Below are 27,136 nucleotides of genomic sequence, written 5' to 3'. Positions count from 1 at the left end.
ATCAGTTTCAGTCAATGGGAAAACTATACTTATAATTTCCCAAGTTTTATACCTTTTTAAATTTAAAAAATCCACAACTGACTTAGAAGCCACATACAAACAGCTTGCCAGGACACACAATCAAACAGCTTTATATTTTTTAAGACATAAAAAGACAACAAAGTAAATAACTCTCTAGCTAATAAAATTGAAGTGGAATCAATTCTGGACTAAGAGCTTTTCTATACCAAATTACAGTTATGCCATAAAACCTTCAACAGTGGATCAGCATTACCAACCCATCACAACAGAAAATCTTGGTTTGAAAAAAGACATAAACTAAACAAACTAAATAAAAAGAAAGAAAAAGAGAAAGTTTTGCACACATTTTTCATTTAACAGCAAAGTCCGGCAAACTTTGACACGGTCAGCTCCAGGTGTGTCTTTACAATAGGCAAAAAGAGCACATCCAATTGTTTCAGAAAAAGCAGCTCCCATTATTGTTACAACTCTGTAACATGTAAAAGATGCTCAACCTCTGAATATCCCTGTTTTATACTGCACAAGTACTCAGCACAAACCAGGGCGCATAACTGGCCTCAAGGCATTCAAAAGGACACACTAATTCTTGAATCCAACACTCTCTGTCCCATCTTCTTCAGATGTCAGTTCGAAGATTCAGGTATAACATGGAGGAACATGCAAATCACATTGAATGAAAAGAAGAAAGAAAATAAACCATGAGGAAGAAAAGTATCAGTAGGGTAACCGCAATGATAGTAGATCTGGATGTGGCCAAAAAAATAGAGAAAGAAAAAGTCACAGATCAGCAAAGATGGAAACTTGGCTAAAAAGGTAGAAGAGTATTTCAGCAAACAGAACAGGAACCAGTCTAGGTAACTGTATTTTAATAGTTACCTCTTCTCCAGAACTGGAAACGGGACTTTGTGGCTTTCTTTTAAGTAGCATATGATAAAACTCCCCTCCCATTCCAAATGTCTCCTTTCAAAGGCAGCTTTCTATAACAACTACCTACTCTGTTAGTTCAAGTGGCAGTGAAGTGTTATAGAAAAAGATCTTTTTGTATCTAAACAAACCTTAAAGTCTCAGATTTATGCTATCACTTAATGGCCTGAGTCTCAATTTTAAATCAATTTCCATCTGATGGAAAAACAGTTAAAATGTACCAGGCAATTTCTGACCAAGCAAGCAAGTAGTAGTTTTCTTACTAAAACTGTCAACTCACATGGAAAAACTGACCATGATCCTTGTGATCAGACTGTTCAACCTTTGTTGAGGATTACCATAGCACAGGCATAGTTCACATATAAATAATTTATCACAAAAGTAAAAACAGCCACGAAGACTGGGCACACAGGAGGAATGTAGACTTGCTGAGATGAGAGCTTTAGACAGTCACATATTTTGGGGTGTCCAATCCTAGAGATAAAACTCAATTTTTCAGGTAGTAGAGTTTTATGTGAAATCTTCTACAATCAGGTGGAGCTTTCGGTAGTTCTAATTATAATAATGAATGCCTTGTATCTTGAAGGGGAGAAAAAACCAAACCAGAAACAAAATCCCCACTCCTTAAGTTATCAAAATGAAACCTAGGAAATGAGGAGCAACCACTGGTGAGTACTTCTAAACATATTGGTTTAAATTTTTCAACTAAACACATGACCTTGCAGAAGACAAGAAAAGGTGGCAACTTTCCAAGGTATTGTTTGAACATATTTTTTTACAATACCTTCTTTTCATTTTTCAGCAATGCTAAAAGCTTCATAAATTAGACATTCTTAGAACTACATGTGCTATGTCTGTAATTCAAGCTCTCTTAATTCATTCCTCTTGTGCAGATACTGGCGAAATTGCATTAATTCAGCACAAAATTAGCTTATAAAGAGAACTCCTAAATAATTCCTGCTTACCATGCCTTATTTACCATAATGGAACAGTTTCACAACCTCTGAAACAAAAACTTGCCTCTGTTGGAACTACCTGACCTGACTCCAACAGGCTAAGACTGATGAATTTTCAAATAAATTTATTTTTCGATGATCAGAGGTGGAGCACTGTAGAGAAAAGAAGCATTCACTCAATTACAGGTATATCAAAAGTTATACACCTGAAAAGGCTGAAATAAGATGCAGATATAAGTTATTGCCAGAATTGTACTTAAAAAGTATTTAGTAATTTCTGAAGACCAGGCTTCCCAATATTAAGAATATTCTGTCATAAGTTTGTACATAAGAACTGCCAGAACCATGCAGTTTGTTAATAGCAGCAGAGATGAGGGACAGCCTGCAATCTCCCTGATGGAAGGAAAATTCTGTGTCTTTAATGAAGCTTAAACAATTATTAAAATTCCCTGAGAGAACAGAAATTCTGAAAACAAAACCAAATGGATGAACATGAACGGTTAAATCAACATTCCATTGAGTCTTATCCTTTGTACTGAGTTTCAGAATGAAGACATCAAATACCAAATGTACCACATGGGTAATATTTACTAATAGAATGTTACTTATATCTAGCAATTAAGAAGTCATATGATAGCAGGGATCTGAGAAAAAGATCATATAATAATTATTTTATATATTTTTGTAGAATGTTGCAAACTACTTATAGCACAGTTCCCCTACATATAGCTTTCAGCTGTAAAAAAATTTAAAAAAACCCAAAAACAAAATTAAATTTCCTTCCTAAACTCCCCTTTCTTGACCTTATAATTCAAGGAAACTTTCAGTTATACTGCATACACTGAAAACTTTATTCTTGAACATTTTCATTAAAAGTAACATTCAGGTAGAAAGTTTGAGTTTAAAACTGGTTTTGTGACTACAGTGGGAAAAAACCACTCTGATGCACTCTCAAGATGATTTCTGGTAACTTAGCACACAAAACTCTTCCTCACATTTTATTCCTCTAAAGCCAAGCTATTCTATAAGAAAAGTAATTTCATCTACTATCCTAACATTTTAAATCTATAGCCATGTAGTCCATACTACCAAAAAAATACTAAGAAGCCCAAGACCAGTTTCAAGAGCAAAATTGCAATGAAGTCACCATTGAGGCCTTAGAAATAATTTCTGAATTCTGCCTGCACACTGAAAAATGCAGCCACAGGCTTCAATGTTTTGTTTTACAACTTCCAAACAGCAGATATGTAGGAAATTCACAAGAAGAGTAACTCTTCTGAAAAGTTTATCAACTCTTGGGTGTATACAATGTTATCACTACCCAAATTTATCAAAATCACCTCAATAGCACCATAATACACTTGAAATTTTCAACAAGCCTTACTAAGAAATTTCTAGGGTAAGACAGGAACATCTTCATATATAGATACCATTGGGCAGACAATTCAGTTATTTCTGTTACTAAAAACATCCATCTACCAGTCAGAGCCCAAGAAGCACTTCACCAATACTATTAAAACCTTGCCTGTGGCAATAAACTAATTTATTCACAGCAATATTTGCATGAAAAAGTCATGTGCATGAATTAAGATTTTACAGTAATAAAATATCCAGAATACAGGAGTTTTCTTTTAATTTTAAATGTTTAAAATATCTGGGTATAACTTATCCTAGGACCTCTATATCACTTAAAATCATACAAAAAACTGTGTTCGTACAAATAATTCCAATTCTACACACCTTACAGGGTTTTAATTGGACTTCACTGACAAACACTGCACAGCTGTATTGGATTTAATTTATTAAACACACTAAAACATACTAGTGAATTTAAACAGCAATTTTACATATCAAAGTGACATGATGAATAATAAAGTTATTTGGAAAAATATTGTTTCTGTAGTATTTTTTTTCCTCTGTTTCAATGCTAATTATTCTGTAATAGATGAAAGCCAGAAATAAATTAATAAAAAATATTTTAAGAACATGATTTATATAGAGCTAATGTTAAGAAAATTCCCTGCTTATTTTGCATAAGTTACTCTGCTTAACAACACAGTGTGCAATGTTGGTCATTTTTTCCTGATGCTGCAAAAGTGCCATTTTGTTTTGTGAAAAGAATGAAATCTAGATCATAACAAAATCAGTAACATCTCCATAATATTTTAGTTCTACTGATAATATACATTTATCAATAAAATTTTATCAATGCAGACAGGCACCAGGCACTTGTATAAATTAATAGAACAGTTCCCTAATGTTCCTGCTTGAGATAAAGAATAGGTAATATATTTTTCAACTATATAAATGGTTTAAGTAAAAATGATCATTCTCATCCCTTCCCTCTTCCCCAAAGCAAGTAAAAGACTTTGTCACAATCCTATTTTTAACTTTTTCTGTTTTCCCACAATTTGCAACAGATTTTCCACACTCACTAGAAACTAATATCCTTTGAATGAAGAAGTTCCATTCCTTTTCTACTGTATACACTGAATTTCTCTTTCATTCCTCAATAAACTTTAACTTTGAGAAGTGCAGCTTCCCGAAATAATTGCTCAGGAATGTTCTTATGCTCAAGTTTTGACTGCTGGCTATTATTTTATTGTGCATTATTTTATTGTATACACCCTTCTAAGCCCTGATTTTTACAGTGAATACATAAGGACAGGAATAGAATATTAAAATTTTTTACAGTGATTCTGTTAATACCTGTAGGAAATGCTGCCCAAGCAATAGCAGGAGATGTGGTCTGCTTTTCACCATTTCCAAACTCATAACTCTCTGCTGCCTGGAAACAAGAAGAAACTGTTACATATTTTACAAAATGCTATAAATGCTATAAAATAGTTGAAAATTGTTAAATTTCAAAGCAAAGTTATCCAAATGGCATACCTCAAATCCTCCAAAGTCATCATCATCCATCTTTCAGCAGGCACTAGAACGCAAAAGAAATCTTGATTTTACATTTTCATAACCTCATCCCCTGCCTGCTCAGAAATAAGCATTCAGTCCTTCCCTCCAGTCTCATCTCCACAGCCTACCTGAAGTCTCCATCATTTTTAAGTCCTAAAACAGATCAAGGAACCTAAATAAGAACTTTTTCACACAGAGGATGCAAGGCCAAGAACTGCAAGATCTCACTTAAAAAGTGCTTTTTTATTGATTGAGTTAAATACAAAACATTGGGTGTTTTATAACAGAATTTGAGTAACTTCAGGGGAAAACGTAAGCACTGCCCATCAACATAGTCCAACATCTTTTGAAAGTAAAAGTGCAGGAAAATCTTCCTCATAGAAGAAAATAGGAAGAAGTTACCCAAAAGTTATAGCTAAAGATTTCAGGTATAGCAAACAGGTCCCCAGTACCTCAACAAATGGTATTTATTGGGTACAACCAAATGGTTGTAAATGGTACAACCATCAAATAATCTAGTCTGGATATCTATATATAAAATAAACAAATAAATATATAAATATGTCTAGGAAATAGGATTTCTGACCACCAGATTCCAAAATGAAGGGTTATCTTCACTCATAAGGAAAACTATCTTAATGCAGTTGTGATCTACCACGGAACTTGTATAGTTTTGTGTTTATGATTTAAAATATAAAAAATATTTTCCATTGTTAAGCTGCTTTTCCAAATCAGCACTATGATTAAATCCAAAAAGATTTCCTGCTTTTCCCATATCTTCTTAGCTGTCTGGCAACATCAGAACAAACTGCAGCTCGGTAAAAGACTGTGGTGAATTTCTGGAAATTTTTCTACTACCACAGAGGTCTGTCCCTAGGTTTCATGGAGGGACTGATTAAGATTTTACAAACTGATCAGCATTTTTGACTTGCAGCCCTGAATTCTGTGGCATTTTGAGATATTTATTGTTAAACTGCAGTTCCTTTAAAAAAAAGCAGGCTAAGTTACTCAGCTAATGAAACTAACTCAAGATATACCAAGCTGTTGAAAGAAAGATATTACGTATTAATAAAAAATATATATCTGTAATTCTGACAGGTAAATGAAGCATAATCCAAAAAACCTTTATGGTCATTATAGGATGTTCAAATATTTATAAAGCTAATTGACTTTGGTTAAAACAGTGTTAGGATAAACTTTGATTACTGCAGGAAAGATGGAAAGGGACTGTTTACAAGAGAGTAGGTTCAGAGTGGATGTCAGGAAGAAATTCTTCCCTGTCAGGGTGGGGAGGTCCTGGCACAAGTTGCCCAGGGAAGCTGTGGCTACCTCATCTCTGAAGTGTCCAAGGCCAGGTTGGATGGGGCTTGAAGCAGCCTGTTCTGGTGGAAGGTGCCCCTGCCATGGGACTGGGTGATACTTAAGGTCCAATCCAAACCAAACCACTCTGTGATCAATGATAAATCATCGCTATCACAGTTTAAGTAGAAATATTTGTCTAAATTGAAGTATTGCTCAATAGTCTTATGTGGTATAAGAACTAAGTATCTTTTTAGGGAGTATGAGAGGTTTTGTTGGCTTTGTGTCAGTTGGGTTTTGTGCTGGTTCATTTTCCAAGAGAGAAAGAAGGTAGTTGAGTATTTTTCCAATCTGTGTTAAGGTTAATTGGTCAAACGTTCATGCAGTCTACCAACATTCAGAGCTTTAATATACAGCTCAAGAATGCAGCATGTGTGTTCACAAATGATGGATGGAGATTGCGTGGACAGCACAGGACTGCAGCTGGAAACAGCACGAACTGAGAATGTAGCTGTATTCATACCACATTCTGGGAAAAACCAACCAAACCAGGCTGGTGATTGACACAATCACTGCACAACTCAGTGTTCAGGCAGCAGGCAGAGCAGCCAGGTGAAAAAAGTGAGCTTTTAGAAAGGGAAACAGTTATTTTATCAATTTTATCTGTGATACATTCTGTATCACAATCAACAGGTCTTACAGGCTCTACACAAAGTTCCTTCAAAGCAGATTTTCTCCACAAAGTGCATGAGACATTATTCCCATCCTCTCAGGAACTGCTTATGTCTCAACCAGGGAAAGTACATTCAGCACTGTATTTTAAAAACACAAACTGGAACAAGTTCAGAGGAGTTCAACAAGAATTAAAGCAATTTTGGAAAGGCATGTTAAGATGGACAGTCTCTAAAAAAAATAAAAGGCAAACAAAAATAGAAAATATGTAAAATCATGTTCTAAGAAGTGATTAACTACTTTGATTTCTCTTCAAATAAAACACTGACCTGAGGCAGTAAAGACAGAAGGCCCTGTAAGGAAAACATGTGAGGATTTCCATTTCTCCTTCAAGAACATTTACAAGAAACTGTGCATAAATATAACAGAACTTTTGATAGAGAAAAAGAATGTAGGGCAGAAGAAAAACTGGAGAGCAACCTGTTATTTAATCCATCAACTTTTTTGCTGCATTTCATATACAGTTTTGTAAGCCTGGTAACAATCCCAGGACTATTCTGACCTAAGATTACCTTTTCCCCACAAATTTTAAACACAGAAATTTTGTGGCTGTAACAGCATGATTAATTTAGGAACTATTCCACATATCACTCCAATTAAATAAAAGATAAACAAAACCCCAAGCAAGTCTCTATAGTACCAATCATGTTTTCACACCTAGATGTTAATCCTCTAATTTCCAGTTCTTCAGAGATCCCACAGGAATTCCAGGCCAAGTGATTCTCCCACAAATGAGAGAATTCTAGGTCTGTTTGCTCTTTGGTTTGTATAATATATATTCATACATGTATATGCAACCTCTGTTTCAAAATGAAATCCTGATTTGTTTCCATGCTTTGATTGCTGTGGACAAAAAACCATCTAAAAATACCAGAAACGGCAAACTCAACGTGTGTCATAAATATGCAGGCAGTAGATTAGGATAGAAAGCATGGAATAAATCATGAGGGATGCCAATATAAGGCACTTCAAAAACACAAAGGCTGAGGTTCTCTTCAAAGAGCGTTGGTGCAAGAATTCTTACTAGGCAATGATTTTCCCAAAATATGATCTCTTGCATAAAAAGGGAGCCTTCTGCAGGGAAAAGGACCACATCAATGTTATAGGAAATTTATAGAAAAAGAAATAGGAGACATTCATAGTCCTCAAAGTCCATGTGCATTTAGCTCTAAAAATGTATTAATACCTCATTATAAATTTAACTGATAACAAAGCTGAAAATTTCTCAATTCTATCCCTTATTTTCATGATGGAAATGCATTTCTGGTACAAATAAATAAAAGAAGTAGCCTAATGCCTCTCCTTAGAGCTGCACCAAATCTGGGAGAAAGTTCTTTTAATCAACCATCTATTCCAAAAATGAGGAATCAGACTTTTCTTTCCTCAAAGGGTAGGAACATTATTTGTGGCACCAGAATAGGAAAGAATACATTAAATGCTGACAGTCTTCAGGATTTGAAAAATAACAGAAAAAGACAAAACAACCCACACAGTCTAACCATGACTAAATGTGGTCTCTTGAAATATGCCTGATACTGGATTAAGTAACTGTAAAATTGGGCAACAAGAAGTCAACCTCAAAATTACAGAGTCATAGAAATTATGGTTGGAAAAGACACAGTAGGTCATCCAGCCCAGGTCATTTCCAAAACATTGCAGTTCTCAGACAGTCATGTCTTAAAAGGACAGGCTGAGAAGCTCTCCAGTCACATGCCGTGAAAAGAAGGAAACTTTCCATGGACAATGAATATGCAAGACACTGAATTTTGAGAAGGTTTTATCAACAAGTTTGAATCCACCAAAGGGAACAGTAAATTCTGTCAAAATTCAGACCAGCAGGTCATCCAACCCAAGCTCTTTTTCAAAGCATGGTCAACACTGCATTTCAGATGAGGTTGCTCAAGACTTTCTCCTGCATGGCTGGTAAGGCAGCATGATGAATTTATTCAGATTGATGTGCATACCTGAGAAGCTCACAAACTTTCCTGTGCCAAATACAGTCACCAAAGCCTGGCCAGCAGCTTAAAACAGGTCCATGAGAACTTTGTGAAATGCGCTTACCTGACAGACACATCAAAAGCATGTTTTATACACAGCAAGATCAAGAGCCATTCCAAGAAATAAGACAGAAAAATGTAAGCTGATGCTGAACTACGAAGAATTCCTCATTCCCATCCATCTCTGGCTAGTGAGAATTCAAATCAATCAAGTCTTGATAATCTAAATTTGACTAGGTAATAGAGATTACCTCTGATTCTGCCATGCAAAATAATGTGATTTCTGTATAATCTGGCCTGTAAATTTGAGTTTCAGACTGAATTTTGTACATTTTAATGGAACAACTGACAGAATATACTACTTTTTGTTTTGTCAACATGGTGTGTGTGGAGCTGCCTGAGGGTGGGGCTGCTGTATTTGTATTTCTGGCAAACCCCGGGGTAACTCCCTATCTATGATAACCTATCAGTTTTACGTTCATTCTTAGGTTTCCTAAATGCCTCATCCAATGTGTTCGGTCCAGGACAGGCTTATTAGCTGTCCCTTAGCTGGACACAACATAGACCATGGCATTTAAAGAATAATCTTAGGTCAAAACTGCAGGTTCCAAAAAGTCTACTCAGGATAAGTATGAGATGTTAAAAAAAAAAAAAAAAGAGAAAAGAAAAAGAAAACCTAAAAAAACCCAATAAAACAAAACTAAAAAGACAAAATTTAGAAAGCATGTACAGTGGCAATACCTTTGTGATAAACAGCAGATAAATTTCTGTATCACCAAGATCTAACCATGGCTCTTTCACCAAAACTCCAAGTACCACTTACAAATTTTAAAATTCAGGAACAAACTTCCTTCTTTTTACCTAGCTGATACAGGCTTTCCTCCTAATCTATACCAATGACTGCTGCAGGATAAGCATTTGGCATCTTAAAAACTTATAATAGCTACTAAGCCATTAATTGGAAAAATTTAACTACAGAATACACATACCCCAAAGGATATCTAGCTCAAGAAAGACCAGAATATGAAGGCAAAGCATAATGGAAACTAAAATACATTTAGAGCATTTGTAAGATTTCCTACAGAAGAAAAACCACCCTAACAATTCTGCATGCTTTGTCTCCTACCCTATCGTAAGACAGTGAAAACCAGGCAACACCAAAACACCAGTGTTCTCCATGAAGTTCTGTCACAGGGACATCTCTTTCTCTTTCTCTCAGGATTCTTCATAGAGGTGCACAGAGAAAAAGAAAGAGAAAACAATTTCTATTTCTGCTCCTTGTTTCTTGCATGTGGAATGTGCTCAGAGAATTGTTTACCTAGAGTGATTGCTTGATTGGATTCTGGTGAGGATTGTTTGAGCCTGATGGCCACTCCAATCCACATGTGTCTGGACTCTGGTGAGAGGGTCACAAGTTGTGAGTGAGTTACATATGGTAGTTAGAACAAGTAGGGATGTAGTTTTAGTATCTCCTTTATAGAGTATATTAATGTATTATAAGTTATAATACAGAAATTATTCAGCCTTCTGAACTGAGTCAGATGTCATCATTTCTTCCCACTGGGTTTGCCTGCATTTACAATAATGTTGCAGTATGGCTCCTGTCATAAAAAAGGGACATGTGGGAAACCTGCCCTGCCAGGAAGCAGAGTGCTGGTCACCTCCCAGAGTGAAAGGAACAGGGACAGGGCTGTTAGCACCTTCATTTTAACAGGGGACAGAGGCCTGCCCCCCACACACAGTGAATTAAGGTAGTTCAAGGTTATGGGGAAAAAGAAGGCAGCACAGAACGTGTCAAAGTAATTTTTCCCTTGGAACTGAGGCTGGTTCATTTAGCCTGGAGAAAAAGAAGCTTAGGAGAATATTATCAGTCCTTATCACACCTTTACAGGAGGGTGCAGCCAGGTGAGGGTCAGGCTCTTCTCCTATGTTCAAAGTTATAGGAGAAGTGGAGATGGCCTCAAGTTGTGCCAGAGGAGGTTTGGATGCGATATTAGGGAAACTTCTTCACCAAAAACGTCAAGCATTGGAACAGGCTGCCCAGAGCTGTGGTTATATCACAGTCTCTGGAGATATTTAAAAGATGTATAGATGTGGCACTTGGGGATGTGGTTCAAGGGTGGACTTGGTAGTGGGAGTTTAATGGGTGGACTCCACAATCCTAAAGGTCTTTTCTAACCTAAATTATTCTCTGATTTCACTTCCAGTACTGACTAAATAAACACTTAGTATATTAAATAATGTTAAAACTTTTCTACTAGAAAAAAAACCAAAAAAGTCAGCAGTTGCAAACCCTCTTATTTTGCAGTAGTAGTTACTTATATCACAATTGATTCCACTCAAATCTATGGTACTTTTAAGAAAAAATTAAAGCCTGGCCCATTGTAATGAATTTTCTTAACAACCCAAGTAAAGCACACCAACATTAAAGTTATCACAATTTAGTTTGCAAAGTCTCTCAGGACAACTCATGCAACCCAACCTGAAAGCAAGGCCACCTCTGGCACTGCCTAAAGCCACACACAGTCGAGTTCAGAATATCTGCAAGGACTGGTCTAGGAAGCAGCAGCAGTCAAGCTCTGAAGAAAACACCCAGAGAATTTTCTTTTCCTATTCACCTTTCAGGTCTACCCATTGATCCATTTATTCTGAGGAGTTTCCAGATGGTTTCAATGTTTAGAGATGAGAACAGCACACTAAGGAATGAGACAATAAAAGTCAAGGATCAATTTACACAAAATAGAATTTATAAAGTGGTTGAGAGGGATGGAGGGAGGGATGGGGAAAACCACATTCTATGGAATTTCCCCCAGCTTTGACAATCTTAAAAAATACCAGCTTCTTTTCTCTAGATATTCAAAGATGGTTTCAAGTAATACCTACTCCAGCAGAAGTATTATTCAGCATATTTCAATACCTGCAGAACCTATCTTTCCTAAGACTTAATTCTAACAATTTTAGGAACTCAAAGGTTAGAGCTTCAGTCTTCACCTTCTTAGATCTTCAGTCTTCACTATAATTGGTGTCCTGTGACCAGAATATAGAAGGGCTAGTTTTTGCTTTATAAAAATAAGAAATCACACAGTTAACTATTTTTCACATTTCTCTATTGGCCTTGTCTAAGCTTTCTCTATCACAAATATCCTTTTACTTCAAAAGCCAGACATTTTTACAAAATGCACAAAAACTTCTGTGAGAATTCTGGCGAAGTGGATACAATTCAAACATTCTGTGCTTTGGAGGATATCGCTTTCCTTTTGCCATGCCTTCTCCCTATCCACCTCCAAAAAATATCAGGAAGCAGCTTGAATTAAACTGGAATTAATCATTTGTGTTAAGTACAGCCAGGCAATACGTATAATTAATCAACATCAAATCCAGAACAACAATCTATGAAACCTGATTCAGACTAATGATAATAAGAAGGTCGGAATTTAGTTTTTATTCTACAACAAAAACAAAAAAAGAGAAAGGTGAGAAAAGCCTGACTTGTCATGTGCTAATTAGATCACAAAGATGATCATGAGTCCCACAAATGCTTGAGAAAAAGTGGCCATGGAAGACTAAAAACTCCCATACTTAAAGTATTCTCATTTTACTGGAATCCATAAATTGAACACAGACCTCTAAATGACAGAGCCAGGCTCTTCTCAGAGCTGCACTGGGATTATGACAAAACCCTTAGGACAGAAGTTGGAATAGTGAAAAAATTGTGACCAGATATTGGAACAGGCTGCCCACAAACATGCTGGACCAGAGGATAATCACAAGGAATTATCCTGTAGAATTACCCTATGACAAAGAATTATTCCTGAGGATAATCACAAAGCATTTGACTGGACAGGGCCCTTACCCACCTGTTCTAACCAGATATGCTTTACACAGTGGTTTGGATTAGAAAACTTCCAAATGCATCTTCCATGGATGGTCTATGTTTCAATTAATTCAGTTTGAATCCAGAACAGTATCATTAAAAGAAAAAGTGAATCCACTTTTGACATTGCTGAACCATATTTATAACTACCAACATATGTCCAAGATCATTTATGACTGGGTTTGCTGATGACAGAACCAACCTCAAGAGAGGAGCATGAAAAGGAAAGAGCAGCCCTAGTATCTTCATTGCTGTAGGAGGAATAAAAGGAGTGAGAGCCTACTGAAATGTACCTGAAGGGAGCCCACGGGAAATAGACGGACTATTGACAAGGGCCTGGAGTGACAGGACAAAGGGGAATGGCTTCATACTGACAGAGAGGAGGTTTAGATTGAATAAATTCTTCCCTGTGAGGGTGCTGAGGCCCTGGCACAGGGTGCACAGAGAAGCTTTGGCTGCCCCATCCCTGGAGGTGTCCAAGGCCAGGCTGGATGGGGCTCCAAGCAACCTGGGATAGTGGAAGATATTGGAAGTGGAAGGGGTTGGAAATTAATGAGTTTTGACGTCATTTCCAACCCAAACCATTCTATGATTTTATGTTTCTAAGAAATATTTTCATCACAATTTCAAAGAATAAATGTCTTACATAAATCTTTGTACTCAACAGAACATTTCTTGAAAAAGGCTGAGGTGAACTTTTAGCATTAAGGAAAAAAATATCCTGACAAGAAAGCAAAACTGCATGGGGATGCTTCTTTGGAAGTAATAAATTACTTTGTTAAATTCATTAATTTATTCAAAACCTTTCCTAGGAATCATTAAATGGTACTATTTGATCATGAAGATTTACAAACAACTTTTTCTCAAAAAGAAAAATCTAATGCTTCAAAATGAATCAATGGCTCTTTGAGCCAGTTTCAGTCGTCTCAGTCTTTATCTTCCTCTCAGCCTTTGAACAAGACACAGTGCTTTGTAATTCAGGGCTTCCCTCTCAAGAGAAGAGCTGGTATCAATTCCAAGAATTTCATGCAACCGGTCACTCCAACAATATGCTTGACTTTTCTACAGCGCTGATTTAGGAAAAGAATCTTTTTACTTAGAATCAAATAGAGGGTACAGAAATATCTCCTGTTAAGAGTTTGGGAATGCTAGAACAAACTGTGGCCTTTCTTCTACAGTTCATGTCTGCTAAGTTTAAGAAATGGAGGGTTTAAAAGCAGAGAAGGGGTCACATGTTTCAAATGCATTCCCACTTAAAATATTATTGAGCTTCAAGAACTCAGACTGACAGCTGAAATCCTTCTGCTTCTCCATGTTACTGTTAATACGCAGCATTAGCAAATGCAATCAATTCTTTTTACCTGCAAATCACAGTAATATGCTTTAAGTTTAAAGAACTTAAAAAGAGGTGTCTGCACAATGGAGAAGCTTTCCAAGAGTAAAAAGCACCATGTTCTGCCTTAAGCGAACTTTGTCACAGAACAGGTATGTGAAAATAGAAGGTTTGACACAATCTTACAGTAAGAGCATCACAGCAACACAATTTAATACAACAACATGTCAAACAAAAATCTAGGTCTTTGAATGCATGCTCATATGAATGTGTGGTAACTTGCACTAATAAATGTCATTAATGTTATGAAAGGAGTGCTCAAGACCTTTCAGATTAAGAAGGAATATATACAGGAAAATAAAAAGTAAAAAAAAAACAATTAAACAAAACCAAACCCAGGGTAATACCAGGTTTTGGCACGATGCACTGCCTAGGAAAATCTGGTGCTGAGTGAATCACTTATTCTAAAAACCAACACTCCTTCACAGGAAGAACAATCTTTAAAGTAAAAAAAAGAAAAAAACCCCACAAACTTTAAAAATTCTGTAGATCATCTTGTTATGCACTTAAAAATGAGGATTTTTTTTCTTTTAATTAAAAGTAAAATGAGATAGTAAAAGTCTAAATATAAAGGATAATCAGTATACCTGATAGTTATATATTATGAAAAAGATACTCTTTAACTTACATATAGACAGTTCACAAAAACTGTGAAATGTCAGTATGTACAGGTTATCATTCTAATCTTATGTTAGGAAAGCTGATACATGACCATGGATACTTCAAAAATACACACAAAACCAAAAAAAAAACCCCAAAGAATAAAAAAATCCCACAAAATCAGCAGCATATGATAAGACAGGATTATACTAAATTATTTAAGATAGGGATGTACTAAATAAAAATACACAGCATTCTTTTATCATTCCTCTATGTCTCCTAATGGATTGGAAGACTCACTTTTCCAATTAATAAAACAACTCCCCTCAGCTTCATCCAAACTCAGAAAGTACAGCACCTCTCACAGGGAAAGGTACTCTTTCAGACAAGAAAAAAGATACTAAGATAATTCTCTGACATGACGTTAGGTCTCAGATTTTCAAGTCCTTCTGATTTTATATGACTCAGTTGCTGGTCTCAAAAAAGAAAACCTTAAATAATGCTAATAATATTTATTTCGCCCCAATCATCTATTAGAAATTCAGATTTTATGGAAGTTTAGTGCAAAAACTAAAATACAACACAACCGGTCATTTAAAAACCCTTTTAATCCCTTGTTTGCAAGCTCTAGATATATTGTTAGAAGCAGAAAAGGCCAGATATTACTCTCCCTCATCACAGAAAGAATAAAGTATCATCATTGCACCTTTCTCCCTTTACTAATACTTAAAAAGAAGACTTGATGACTTTTTGTTCACATATTAAGCAGATTAACTTGACTTTCCATGCTCTCCAAAGAGATAGTCCAGTTCATGAAGAAGCAACTCACGATGCGACTTAAAATTCCTTTTCATACGACTCTCACTAAGCAAACTAGAGGTTTCACATTGTCCAACTCCCAAGTCATAAAAAAGTAAAATGAAAATGTGAATGTGCTTTCCAACCTAAAACACTGCTGCCAGAATGTCTGTGCACATTATCTTCCTTTTTTTTCATCTTCATGTTTGGTCTGCTCCTAAGCATGCAACACAAAATTTTAATCACATGACCTTTGACCAAATGGATGTCATCTTAATTATATGTTCTCTGTTGCAATCAAAAAATATAAAATATTTATTTCTCACAGAAAGAGCTGAGTGCCATCAATGCCTTTGTAATAAGTTGAGGGAGCTGCAGAGATTCCAGAACAGGCCAGAGCGAAAACAGGCTTTGAGCCAACACCTAAATGCTTTCCTTCAAATCAGATCACAATACTTTAAAATAATTTATCACTTCAGATTGATTCTTTTTGCCTACTATGCATTTCTAGAATACAGCTCTTCTCGAGGCCCAAAGCTTTTGACAAAGATTTGTTAGAAGTACCAGGCCCTTCTCAGAAAGAGGGAGACATTTCCTAAGAGGTTCCATACTCAGCAAGTTACTAGGACATTTAAGGACCAAGCAAGTGAGGAGGGCACATTCCAAGAATATCACATCAGTTAACAATTAAGAAAAAATTATTTCTCATTCAAGAAGAGTTAAACTCCCTCCCAACCCCAAACAAACAGACAAAACCAAAATGATCCACATCTTCCCAGTTTAAAAGAAATCAATTTTTCCTTCTTCTAGCTAATTTATTTTAAACCACAATTTTTAAGTCCTCTAAGACCTTTGTTAAACTGGAAGTAAATGAGTAAATGCATGCCTAACAGATATTCATCCCAAAGTGTACAACTTCCATGCATGCAGAATTCATGTACAAAGAACAAAATGGGAATAAGTTGTAGTGGACAGTTTTTTATACAAGCACACAGTGAAATTAGAAATAATATACCTGGGAATTCATGGAATTATTTAAGGTAACAAGGGCCTTACATATTCACAGAGACTAATGGCTTTTGAAACCAGCACTGTTTAAAGAGAACTACTGAAGTTTATTCAGAAATTACTATGCAAAAGTATCCCTTCTGGCAATGCTGCAAAAACCAACAGAACATTCGGGTTCCAAAGTGCAAACTACATGTAGAGTGATATCTTTTAACTATGTTAATTACTGGGCAATTACATAGTCTTCAGTCAGCAAAATTCCCAATGAAAATAAGTTCTGCTTGACTAAAGTTAGCAAGAAAGAACTTGAATATTACAACAATGACCATTAATGCCCTACACTTATACTCAATATTAATAATAAAAAAAAAACTAAACACATTTAGCAACTTAAAAGTTTCAGGTGATAACTATAACGTTCTGTAGAGGCTTTGACAAAGAAATGTAGGTGAATGGCCAACCTCAAGCTAATCCAGCCATCTTCTAAGATGTATTATTGTTAAAAAAAAAAAAAAAAAATCAACTGAAAAGCTCACAACTATCTCTCTTCACTCATAATTAATAGATCATTCCTATCACCAAATGACTACTTTCCCCAGGACAAATATTGCACACTGCCCAACTTACACAGAAAATTAATATTGTAAAGCATTTCACTAAATAGGAACAAAGAAGAAACCTGTTAAAATGCTGAAACAATTTTAAGAAATCTAAAGCAGTGCATTTCATGAGGGCAGCTGCTCAGGAGGGAGCCTGGCTGGCTGGCATCAGAATTCTGACCAGAAGCCGGCCTGTAGTCTAAGACAAGAACTAAACTCAACTCTGAGACTGTTGGTCTCCTTTCAGCCTTCCTTCACTTTTTTATTTGGTGTGTGGGTTTATAATTCAAACCTTATGGAGGAACCTGGACTGGATTAATAAGCAAAAACTAATCATTAGCCCCTGCTGTACCAAAGACACTGTCAGTGTTTCATCCTTTATTAGCTTTACCAACTTCACATGTACAGTACAGTCATGTAGTTACACCAGGTTAGATACACAATTTTTTAAATACAATAATTTTTCCATGTGATTCAATGTTGACATAAAATTTGACATAAAAAATATTTAAAAAAACCCCTCAAAACCCTTATTTATTAACTAGAGACTCTAATATGATTATGATGTATTTTACACTACGAGGAAATTGGAAATATTTTAGCATAGATGTTACTGGAAGACAATAATTTAAAATCAAATTGTATTTTGTTTTTGCAACAACTTTGTTCTTGTCTCTTCTACACTTAAATGATTCTTAAAACAATATTCTTTCAACACCAACATAAGGGCAAGTCAGGCCTCTTTATAAACGTTAAAGGCAGTTCATAAGTAATTCGTAAGGATAATTTAACTAAATCCCAGGTACATTCAATATTGATGGAAGTTAAATAGCTGTATCACACACTTTTTGAGCACTCTTTAATTAGAAAAAGTATTTATGAAAGTCCCAAAGCAGAATCTCTATTTTAGCTCCTAATAATAAGGTTAATCTGGTCTCAGAGTATCAGTATCTCATTTTATCATTCATCACACTGTGATTAATCCTAAATTTCTGTTAAGAATAATTTTTAAGTGGATTAAACAAAAGTGGTTTTAAACTCATTTTCTGAGACCCCTTCCAGAGTCGGTTTACAATGCTATTGTCCATCAGTGCTAAAAAAATGGGCGGGAACTTGTCCAGAGGAAAGAAAAAAAAAAAAAAAAAAAAAAAGCGGAGGTGGGGGCAGAAAGTGTTTTGGGTAAAAAACAAGGTAGATATCCCAGTGGGAGTGTGTGTTACAGCCCCCCCCCAACCAGGATGGAGACAGATTAAATTCTCTCTAAAGGACTGGGAGAAGTCTTATGATTGCTGGCCCTCTTACTGGGTGTCTGCTACAAATCTAACCCCGCAGAGGGGAGACAGGACTGCAAGGCAGGCATGAGGTTCTGCAGGGAGGAATCCAAGAGAGCCTAAGCCCAACAAAAACTTAACCTGGCTACTGCCATAAAAGACAATACAAAAATAACTTTATAAATACAACAGCAATAAAAGAAGGGTTAAATCTCCATCTTCATTGGATGCAGTGGAAAATAATAGTGAGAAAGAATGAGGAAAAGGCTGAGGTACTTAGTGCTGTCTTGCCCGCAGTCTTCAGTAGTAAGACCAGGTGTCCCCAGGGTAGTCAGCCCTGAGCTGGAAGAGAGGGAAAGGGAGCAGAATGAACCCCCACATTCCAGAAGATGATGCTGCTGTGCCTCTCAGACACACACAGATCTACAGGGCTGGCTGTAGATCCTCAGCACGAGGGTGCTGAGCAAGCTGCTGAGAGAGCCCACAGAGCCACTTCCAACCATGTACCAGCAGTCCTGGCTATTTAGGCAGGGCACAGTTGCTGGACATTAGCAAATATTCCTCCCACCTACAAACAGACAGGGAAGGAGGATCTGACCTGATCTCCTGTGACAAGGTGACCCACATTTTGGATGAGGGCTTTGGATTTTTTTTACCTGGACTTTAGTAGAACTTATCTTTTTCCAATAACTTCACCTGGAGAAGCTGGCTGCTCCTGGCTTGAACTTGTGAACTCTTTGCTGGGTAAAATAAATGGCTGGGTGAACAGGCCCAGAGAGTTGTGAATGGAGCAGCTGAGGGAGCTGGGAATGTTTGGTCTGGAGAAAAGGATGCTTGGGGGGGCCTTCTGGCTCTTCACAACTCCCTGACAGGACAGTGTAGCCAGATGGGGGTCAGGCTCTGCTCCCAGGGAACAAGGGACAGGAAAAGGGGAAAGAGCCTCAAGATGTGCATGGAGGTGGTTAGACAGAATATTGAGAAAAAAAAAAATCTTCCACAAAAGGGTGGCCAAGCACTGGAAAAGACTGCCCAGGGTAGTGGTGGAGCCACCAACCCTGGAAGCGGCACCTGAGGACATGGGTTAGTGGTGAACTTGGCAGTGTGAAGTTAATGGTTGGACCCGACCATCTTGGAGGTCTTTTCCAACATTAACAATTCCAAAAGTACAACTTTTCTTCAGCCTATAATGGATCAGGCCAAGATACTGATTTTTCACTGTGGTAGCTTACAAACTAAAAGCAAGCTGATTGTGGAATATGTATCATGTGGAAACCTCTTCAGAAACTCACACTATTTCAGAAGCTGCACCCCGTGGAAAGTCCTTTTAAACGCTTAACTGGCAAATGCATGCTAAAATATTTCAGCTTCCATTTAAATCGACACTAAATTCCAATCCTCAGAGACAGGATTTCCACTTTATTTCTGTCTGTACGCACACACTAAGCTCAAGAACAGTAACACAGTAATGTGTTGTTAAAATTTTGAAAAAAGCAAGCCTAGCACAAAGAACTTGATTGTAGGTCTCTCTTCCTCAGAAATTTTTACAAAATCACAAACATCAATGTGTTCTGCAATAAACAGAAAATACTTAAATGAAAGCATAGGTATATAATATAAATGGATACTAAAACAAATTCAAAGTAAAGCATTTCCATCTTTCTGTAAATAAAAAAATTCTAGCAGTGGGTTCTGGCCAAGTATTTAGGTACAAAGAACTACAAGACCAAGTTTTCACAATACACAGAATATTGGATAGCTTTTACCTACATTCACTTTATTCAGAAACCTTAAGGAGACACAGAATAAACATTAAGGAAACACAGAATGAACTCCTAATATTTAGTATATTTATTTATTTACAATCTAATGGAAGTTTAGATAACAAAATAATTTCTAAACCTTTGGAAGTTTTGTATTTTGAATCTTTAAATTTTATGTGGAATCATTTCCCTTGAATGTAATCACCTGAGAAAGAGACAAAAAATTTAATTAGGAGCTTCTAATTTTAAGGCTTGTAAGATTATTACAAAGATTCCTTTCATAATCTTGTATATTGAGATCAAATTGCTTATGAATTGATGTGTTAGTTTATGCTTACCAGGCGAAGGGGGTTTGTTCAGCTGGGTTTTTAAACATTAAACTACTTCCAGCATTAGGTTAAGCAACCTGTTTTGCTGCAGGAGATTATATTCTCTTTTTGTGAGCATAGTTATTAAAGGATGAAGCACTTCGAAACCCATTCACCTTCTTCCAGATTTCTTCTGCCTCCAGCAGATGTGTCCAACAGCACATGTGCAACAGCAAGGATGTCTACAGCAGTGATTTTCTTGAAATGTCCATAGCTTAGAGCAAGCATCTGTCATCCCTTTCAGCTCATATTTATTCAATATCCCTTCTCACAGCTGCATCCCCTCCCCAGTGTTCACAGAACAGAATAGTTCCAGCTACAACAGACCTACAACAATCATCTGGTCCAACAGCCTGACCCCTCACCAGAAGTTGGAGCACATTTGGAAGGGCATTGTCCAAGTGCCGCCATGGCACGCCTGGGGCACTGACCACCGACCTAGAAACCTCTGCCCTGCCTGGCCACCCTCACAGAGGGCACCCCTCAGCCTCCCTCTCTCCAAACTGGACAAATCCAAAGTCCTTGGCTGCTCCTCACAGGACATGCCTTCTATCATATCTGTATCGAAGTATGGAATTTCCGCTCCATTTTCATACACACTCGTTGTCACTTGAAAGAGATTATTGCCATTTGTGAATTTTTCATCTTCCACTCAGATCAAATGATGCAATGCTTTGGTGTGGCTGTGCTGAGAGCTCTCATGAATGGAATGGTTCATAGCTCGAGTGCAATACTCCAGTATGTACAAAAACAAAACCCCATCAGCCAGCACACTCAAACACTGATAGCAGTGCCCCTGTGAACTGCTTTTCTATAAATAACACAGCACATTAAATCCCTTTAAATCCTTTGTTGAAGGAAAAACAACAGCTCTAGTGACAGATCCAAGACTACAGCCTTGAAATTACTAGTTTTCACACTGGAATAATTTGAGTTTGGATGTTTTGCACTTCAAAATGTGCTTGCACACTCTAAATCCATCCTTTACAAAGATATCAAGTTTTAAATTCTGCCAGCCCTTAGTGCCAGATTCCAACTGTATTCCTACAAGCAACCTAACCCCCAGCAGAGATTGCTTTGGTTGACCTGCTACAGCATTATAATCTGGAAGATGAAGAGATGCAAAAGTCTCAATTTAGCACCACCTCTACTATCAGCATTAAATATTTTAATTACTTTTTCTGAAAGGAAACAACTCCAACCACTACTGCTGCACAGGCACCTAAAATCAATTTTTGTATTGATAAAAACAGAAATTTGCCATCTTTTCCAGGACTGCACTAAAATTAGAAGAATATTCCTGGAGTCTATGGAAGAATGGGTCTGAATGGGTCTTTGGAAGAAAGGGTCTGACCCTTACTTATGTTTCACTGCAAGTGAAGACTTGCCTATTTAATATTTGAGTATTAATATCTGAGTATTATGATGCCATATGTTATCAGATAAAGAAGTTCAAATTTGGTTCTTTAATCAAGGAAAGTGCTCAATAGGTGAAAACTCTATATTCTAAAACTTACCACAGATGTTCATGGGAGCCCTAAAAACCAGGATTTAGCCCTATATCATTTTCACTTAGTGGAAGGTTTTTAAAGACCTCAGAGTTCTACAAACTGCCTGAGATTTTAAGTTGTTTTTTTTTTTTTTTGGTAACAAATTAGCAATATAGTTTAGACATGCTTGATTTTCTTAAAATTAAAACTTAGAAGTTTTACAAATATGACACAAGACATTTTTAAGCTAAATCCATTTCCAAATTCTCCATTGGCAGACATTCAAATGAATGCATTTTTATCATTCCAATGACAAATAGAAAAACCTGCCTTTCTCTTATGGGTATTATATAGGTATACAGAAATCATATGTTTCTGAGGATACAAAATGACTTTATAAATATTATGCTCATTCCTCTAGCTGTGATTCAAAGGATGGAACATTTACTAGGCAGTGTCTGGTACAAGGTGATCAGAGGAAATTTTAGACTCATGAACACCAACAAACTTAAGGCAGACACAGATGTCACATAAATCTGATGGGAAACTGCAGAAAAACTCTATAAAAATTACTTCCATGAAAACCTCTTGAGGAACATCCATTGCCTCTTGTATGTGTAAGTAAAAAAACTTAATTAACTTTTTTTCTTAATTCAAAAAGTCCTCTGATTACTTAGAAAGAAATTTATGGGTACATAATTCTGTTTCTCCACCCACTCCCTAGAATGGAATTTACATTTTAATGGTTTAAATGAAAGAGTGGACAGAACCCCCAGAATTCATTTCAGTCACACCTAAAATAAATCTGCCAACTGAACAATGTAAAGGAAAAAAAGCCTGCTATGTCAGAAAAGCAGAATTCTTCATATTAGTCAATCCCAACGTTTCAGGACAAAGTAATGCAAATCCTACTGTATGCCAAGAAAATTAAGATAATTCTACATTAAGAAAATTACAAATAATTTAATTTAATAATATGTAAAAATAGTACTACTTCTGGAGACTCAGGTCTAGAGATCAGATACCTTCGCTTAAAGGATGCAAAATGATGAGGGAAGATTAGGGTTGCAAGAGGCCTTATCAGAAAAGATAAAGCCAACCTTCAAATTTAAGGTATTTATTTTTACTAACACCAGCAGGGATTATTTCCACATAAATCTTAAGTCTTTAGAAGAATGAGATAGAAAAAAAAGAAAAACAAGTCCTGCACTTTGAATTTCTGATACATTCCTACATTTACATACATCAAAGTAACGAAGTAATGAAACATAACAGATGTTAAAATACAGTGCCTGAAAGTCACCTTGAAACACTTTTTAGATGATCTGCCACTTACACTACACTTAAAGGTAGATTTATTCCACATGGCTCAGAATTTAAGAGTCTGTAGCCTGAAACTTGGAGTGTACCGAGGGGAAAGCCCTACACAAAAAGCAAGCAAGCAAACAAACAAAATAACCCAGCTGAAAAAATTCTGAGCATCAAGACTGGTTTAACAATTTTTCTCTTTTGTTATTATAACCAAATTAGTTTTCCTTGAGCAGGAAGAACTTCCCTGTAAGGGTACTCGAGCATGAAGCATTGCACAGAGGGATAGCAGCAGATTACACCACACATGAGGATATCGGGCCCTGCACAAACAAATCACATCTTGCGTACCTGAACATGGGCAAGAAGGCACTGTGAACTTCAAATTTAAGGACTCACAGAAAGTGTTTCCATCATACCACAAACCTTTTCCCATTTGGTGTTGCAAGCTTTCCTGGAAGCTGGGTTTTAAATAGGAACCCAGCCAAGCCCTCAGAGAGATGCTTAGATATGTCTCAGCAATTCCGTAAAGATCTGGGGAGTTATTGCCCTTCAGATTGCAATCCAATTGTTCCTCTGGAGCAGAAATATGCTTCATAGCATAACTGCATTTTGGCATCTCTAAATCTGTATTTCTGACACCACAGAAGCAGTTAACAGTGCCTAGACAGCAGATACTCTTCACCAAGCTCTAGTAGTAGCTGTGTCACTTGGAAATAAATGTGAAGGAGCTGGTCCAATAGCCCATGGTTGTTTTCAAAGACATGAAGAAAACGGCCAAGGAGCTCCTAATCAATTGCAAAAGAACTAAACCTGCACTGGGGAGTTCTAGTGAGGCATGGTCTGATCACTCTGTCCCCAAATCCTCATGGAGGTTTCTGTTTGAATGCGACAGAAGCAAATGTGTCACCTAGTATGCTCAGTTTTCAACCATTCCAGGTAGAATCAAACTGGTAGGAAGCCTAAAACTTAATTATAGCAATGGTCAGAGAAAGATTTGGATGAAAACAAATCCAAAGGCGACAGACCCTGTTTTAATGCCAATTGTCTCTATCTGCTGTGCATATGACCCACTCATCCCCTCAGATGAGCTACAGTAAAACATCATCTCAGCTTCAATGTCCCAGACTAACAGCAGAAAGTGTTATTGGTGGAACAATTCACACAGACACACTGAGGTACAGAGCACATAAACTTATCTCCTGTGTTTAATTGTCTTCCTTTCAAAATATGCTTAAAAATCTCTTTAAGAGGCTCTGAGATTATCTATCCTTCATCGAGCTTCCAAGCATCACCTGTTTGAACGCTACTGTGATTTTCTTCTTTCAGATCCTACCAGCATGAGGATCACTACTGCACTCAACAGACACTGTCTGCTCTGCAGTCTGTGTTTGAGGATGGTCAGCAGTCTGCTTCCAGTAATAGGGAGTGAGAAACTGCTAGCCCCTGAAGGAAAAACAAGGAAGTAATTACAACACTTGCATCAGCATTTACTTTAGACAGTCAAGCCATGGATGCGGAGGCGCTCAGCTCATGGTCATATAATCAAAAAATATATGTGGAAGAGCAAAATCTGAAGAACAGAAAGGCAAACAGCCAGGAAGCGCTGAGAACAAAAGCTATTAAGCAACTCTAATGAAACCAGTATTCAAGCACTGTGACAAACACTACCCAAAGGTCCACTAAAATGCTGCAGTAAGGTGGCAAAAGATGCGTTCACAGTGTGCAATTAAGAGGCAAAAAGAATTGCTAGGACAGAAAGGAAAAACTGCTTACGAGATAAACTAGAGTCTCCTAACAAGAACCAAAGCTGCAGGCAGAGCTCATCATGACAACATCCCAGAGCAGAAGGGTGGGCTCGGGCACTGAGGTATCAAGATGACACAATCAAGCCTCTTACACAAATCAGAAGCCTCAAAACTCCTAAAATCTTTAAAGACCAGATTTACAGAAAGTGGTTTAGATGCCTGAAGATTCTGAGAGATTTTCAGGAATACTTCAACGCCTACCTCCTTTTATAGTAACAGATACTAGGTGCCCATGCACCTATGAAAAATCACGTAGGATATTTCACAATTAAACGATTCTGGACAATGTCTGAAAACTTGGCTGTGTAAAGTTTGGCCTTGGAAGCAGAAGAGCAAAGAACTCACAGCCAGGATTTCCAAACCTCTGGGCTAGAGAACTACTCCAAGGGTTCTCCTGTTAATAGAGGCACCAATTTCCTGGTACAGGGAATGAAGGCAGGCCCCTGCTGCTCCTCTGAACTAATTCTGAAAACCCCTTTTGTAGCGTCCCGTATGCCCCGTCATTAAGGACATCACCAGTGCCACAAACGGCTGTCAGTGCTGGGGCACAGGGATGGTCGGGCAGGGCAGTCAGGTGAGGGGGCAGATGAAGGAAAGGGGAAGATAAAGGCAGCTTTAAGTAGGAAAAGGCAGGAAAGGGCAGGTCCTGACAGGAGGAGACAGGTGAGGGCAAGTGAAGGCAGGTGGAGGCAGGAGGGAACATGAAGCTGCAAGCAGTCGGAGGCAGGAGAATGGCAGCAGGTGGACCTCGAAGGGCCCATCCCTGCAGCCACGCTCGGGCCGGGCTCTACCTCCCGCTCGGCCAGCATAGCTCGTGGCTGTGCCCTTGGACCGGCAGGGCCGAGCCCCGGGCCCAGCAGGGCCGTGCCCAGCCCGGCAGGGCCGTGCCCCGGGCCCGGCAGTGCCGTACCCAGCCCGGCAGTGCCGTGCCCAGCCCGGCAGTGCCGTGCCCCGGGCCCGGCAGTGCCGTACCCAGCCCGGCAGTGCCGTGCCCAGCCCGGCAGGGCCGTGCCCCGCCCGGCAGTGCCGTGCCCGGCCCGGCAGGGCCGTGCCCCGCCCGGCAGGGCCGTGCCCAGCCCGGCAGGGCCGTGCCCAGTCCGGCAGTGCCGTGCCCAGCCCGGCAGGGCCGTGCCCCGCCCGGCAGTGCCGTGCCCGGCCCGGCAGGGCCGTGCCCCGCCCGGCAGGGCCGTGCCCGGCCCGGCAGGGCCGTGCCCCGCCCGGCAGGGCCGTGCCCAGCCCGGCAGGGCCGTGCCCAGTCCGGCAGTGCCGTGCCCAGCCCGGCAGGGCCGTGCCCCGCCCGGCAGTGCCGTGCCCGGCCCGGCAGGGCCGTGCCCCGCCCGGCAGGGCCGTGCCCGGCCCGGCAGTGCTGTGCCCAGCCCGGCAGGGCCGAGCCCCGGGCCCGGCAGGGCCGTGCCCCGGGTCCGGCAGTGCTGTGCCCAGTCCGGCAGGGCCGTGCCCAGCCCGGCAGGGCCGTGCCCCTAGCCCGGCAGTGCCGTGCCCGGCCCGGCAGGGCCGAGCCCCGGGTCCGGCAGTGCCGTGCCCAGTCCGGCAGGGCCGTGCCCCGGGTCCGGCAGTGCTGTGCCCAGTCCGGCAGGGCCGTGCCCGGCCCGGCAGGGCCGTGCCCCTAGCCCGGCAGGGCCGTGCCCGGCCCGGCAGGGCCGTGCCCCTAGCCCGGCAGGGCCGTGCCCCTAGCCCGGCAAGGCCGTGCCCGGCCCGGCAGGGCCGTGCCCCTAGCCCGGCAGGGCCGTGCCCCTAGCCCGGCAGGGCCGTGCCCAGCCCGGCAGGGCCGAGCCCCGGGTCCGGCAGTGCTGTGCCCAGCCCGGCAGGGCCGTGCCCCGCCCGGCAGGGCCGTGCCCAGCCGGCGCCGGCACCAGCCCCGCTCCGGCCCGCCGGCCCGGCCCCGCTGCCGCCGGCGCGGCCTCACCCGGATGTGGATCCGGCCGCCCCCCCGCTCCTCGCGGCCAGGGTCACCTTGATGCCGCCCGGCTGAATTGTCTGTCCCCAGGCTGGGTTCTCT

The 27,136-nt window shown here is 39.3% G+C and overlaps 1 protein-coding gene across 7 annotated transcripts in view; it reads right to left on the bottom strand.

The window, feature by feature from the left end:
• The window catches only part of CCDC91 (coiled-coil domain containing 91), a 116,040-nt gene that overhangs the window by 88,747 nt on the left and 157 nt on the right, over positions 1-27,136 (bottom strand). For 4 of the 7 annotated variants that reach the window (XR_002465785.3, XR_013339998.1, XM_021535092.3 and 1 more), the window contains exons 2-3: positions 4,794-4,836; positions 4,611-4,689 (exon numbers count right to left, since the gene is read on the bottom strand). Coding sequence is in view for 5 of the 7 variants with exons in the window: in XM_021535092.3 (XP_021390767.2) it covers positions 4,611-4,689; positions 4,794-4,823 (109 nt within the window). In the remaining 2 variants the exon portion in view is untranslated. Of the gene's footprint in view, positions 1-4,610; positions 4,690-4,793; positions 4,837-18,661; positions 18,728-24,606; positions 24,758-27,090; position 27,136 lie in introns of those variants that run through there. The other 3 variants (XM_021535088.3, XM_021535090.3, XM_021535089.3) reach the window with 3 other exon arrangements.

This window comes from Lonchura striata, chromosome 5 (genome assembly GCF_046129695.1).
Source record: "Lonchura striata isolate bLonStr1 chromosome 5, bLonStr1.mat, whole genome shotgun sequence".
NCBI lineage: Eukaryota > Metazoa > Chordata > Aves > Passeriformes > Estrildidae > Lonchura > Lonchura striata.
This window is presented reverse-complemented; position numbering and strand designations above follow the sequence as displayed.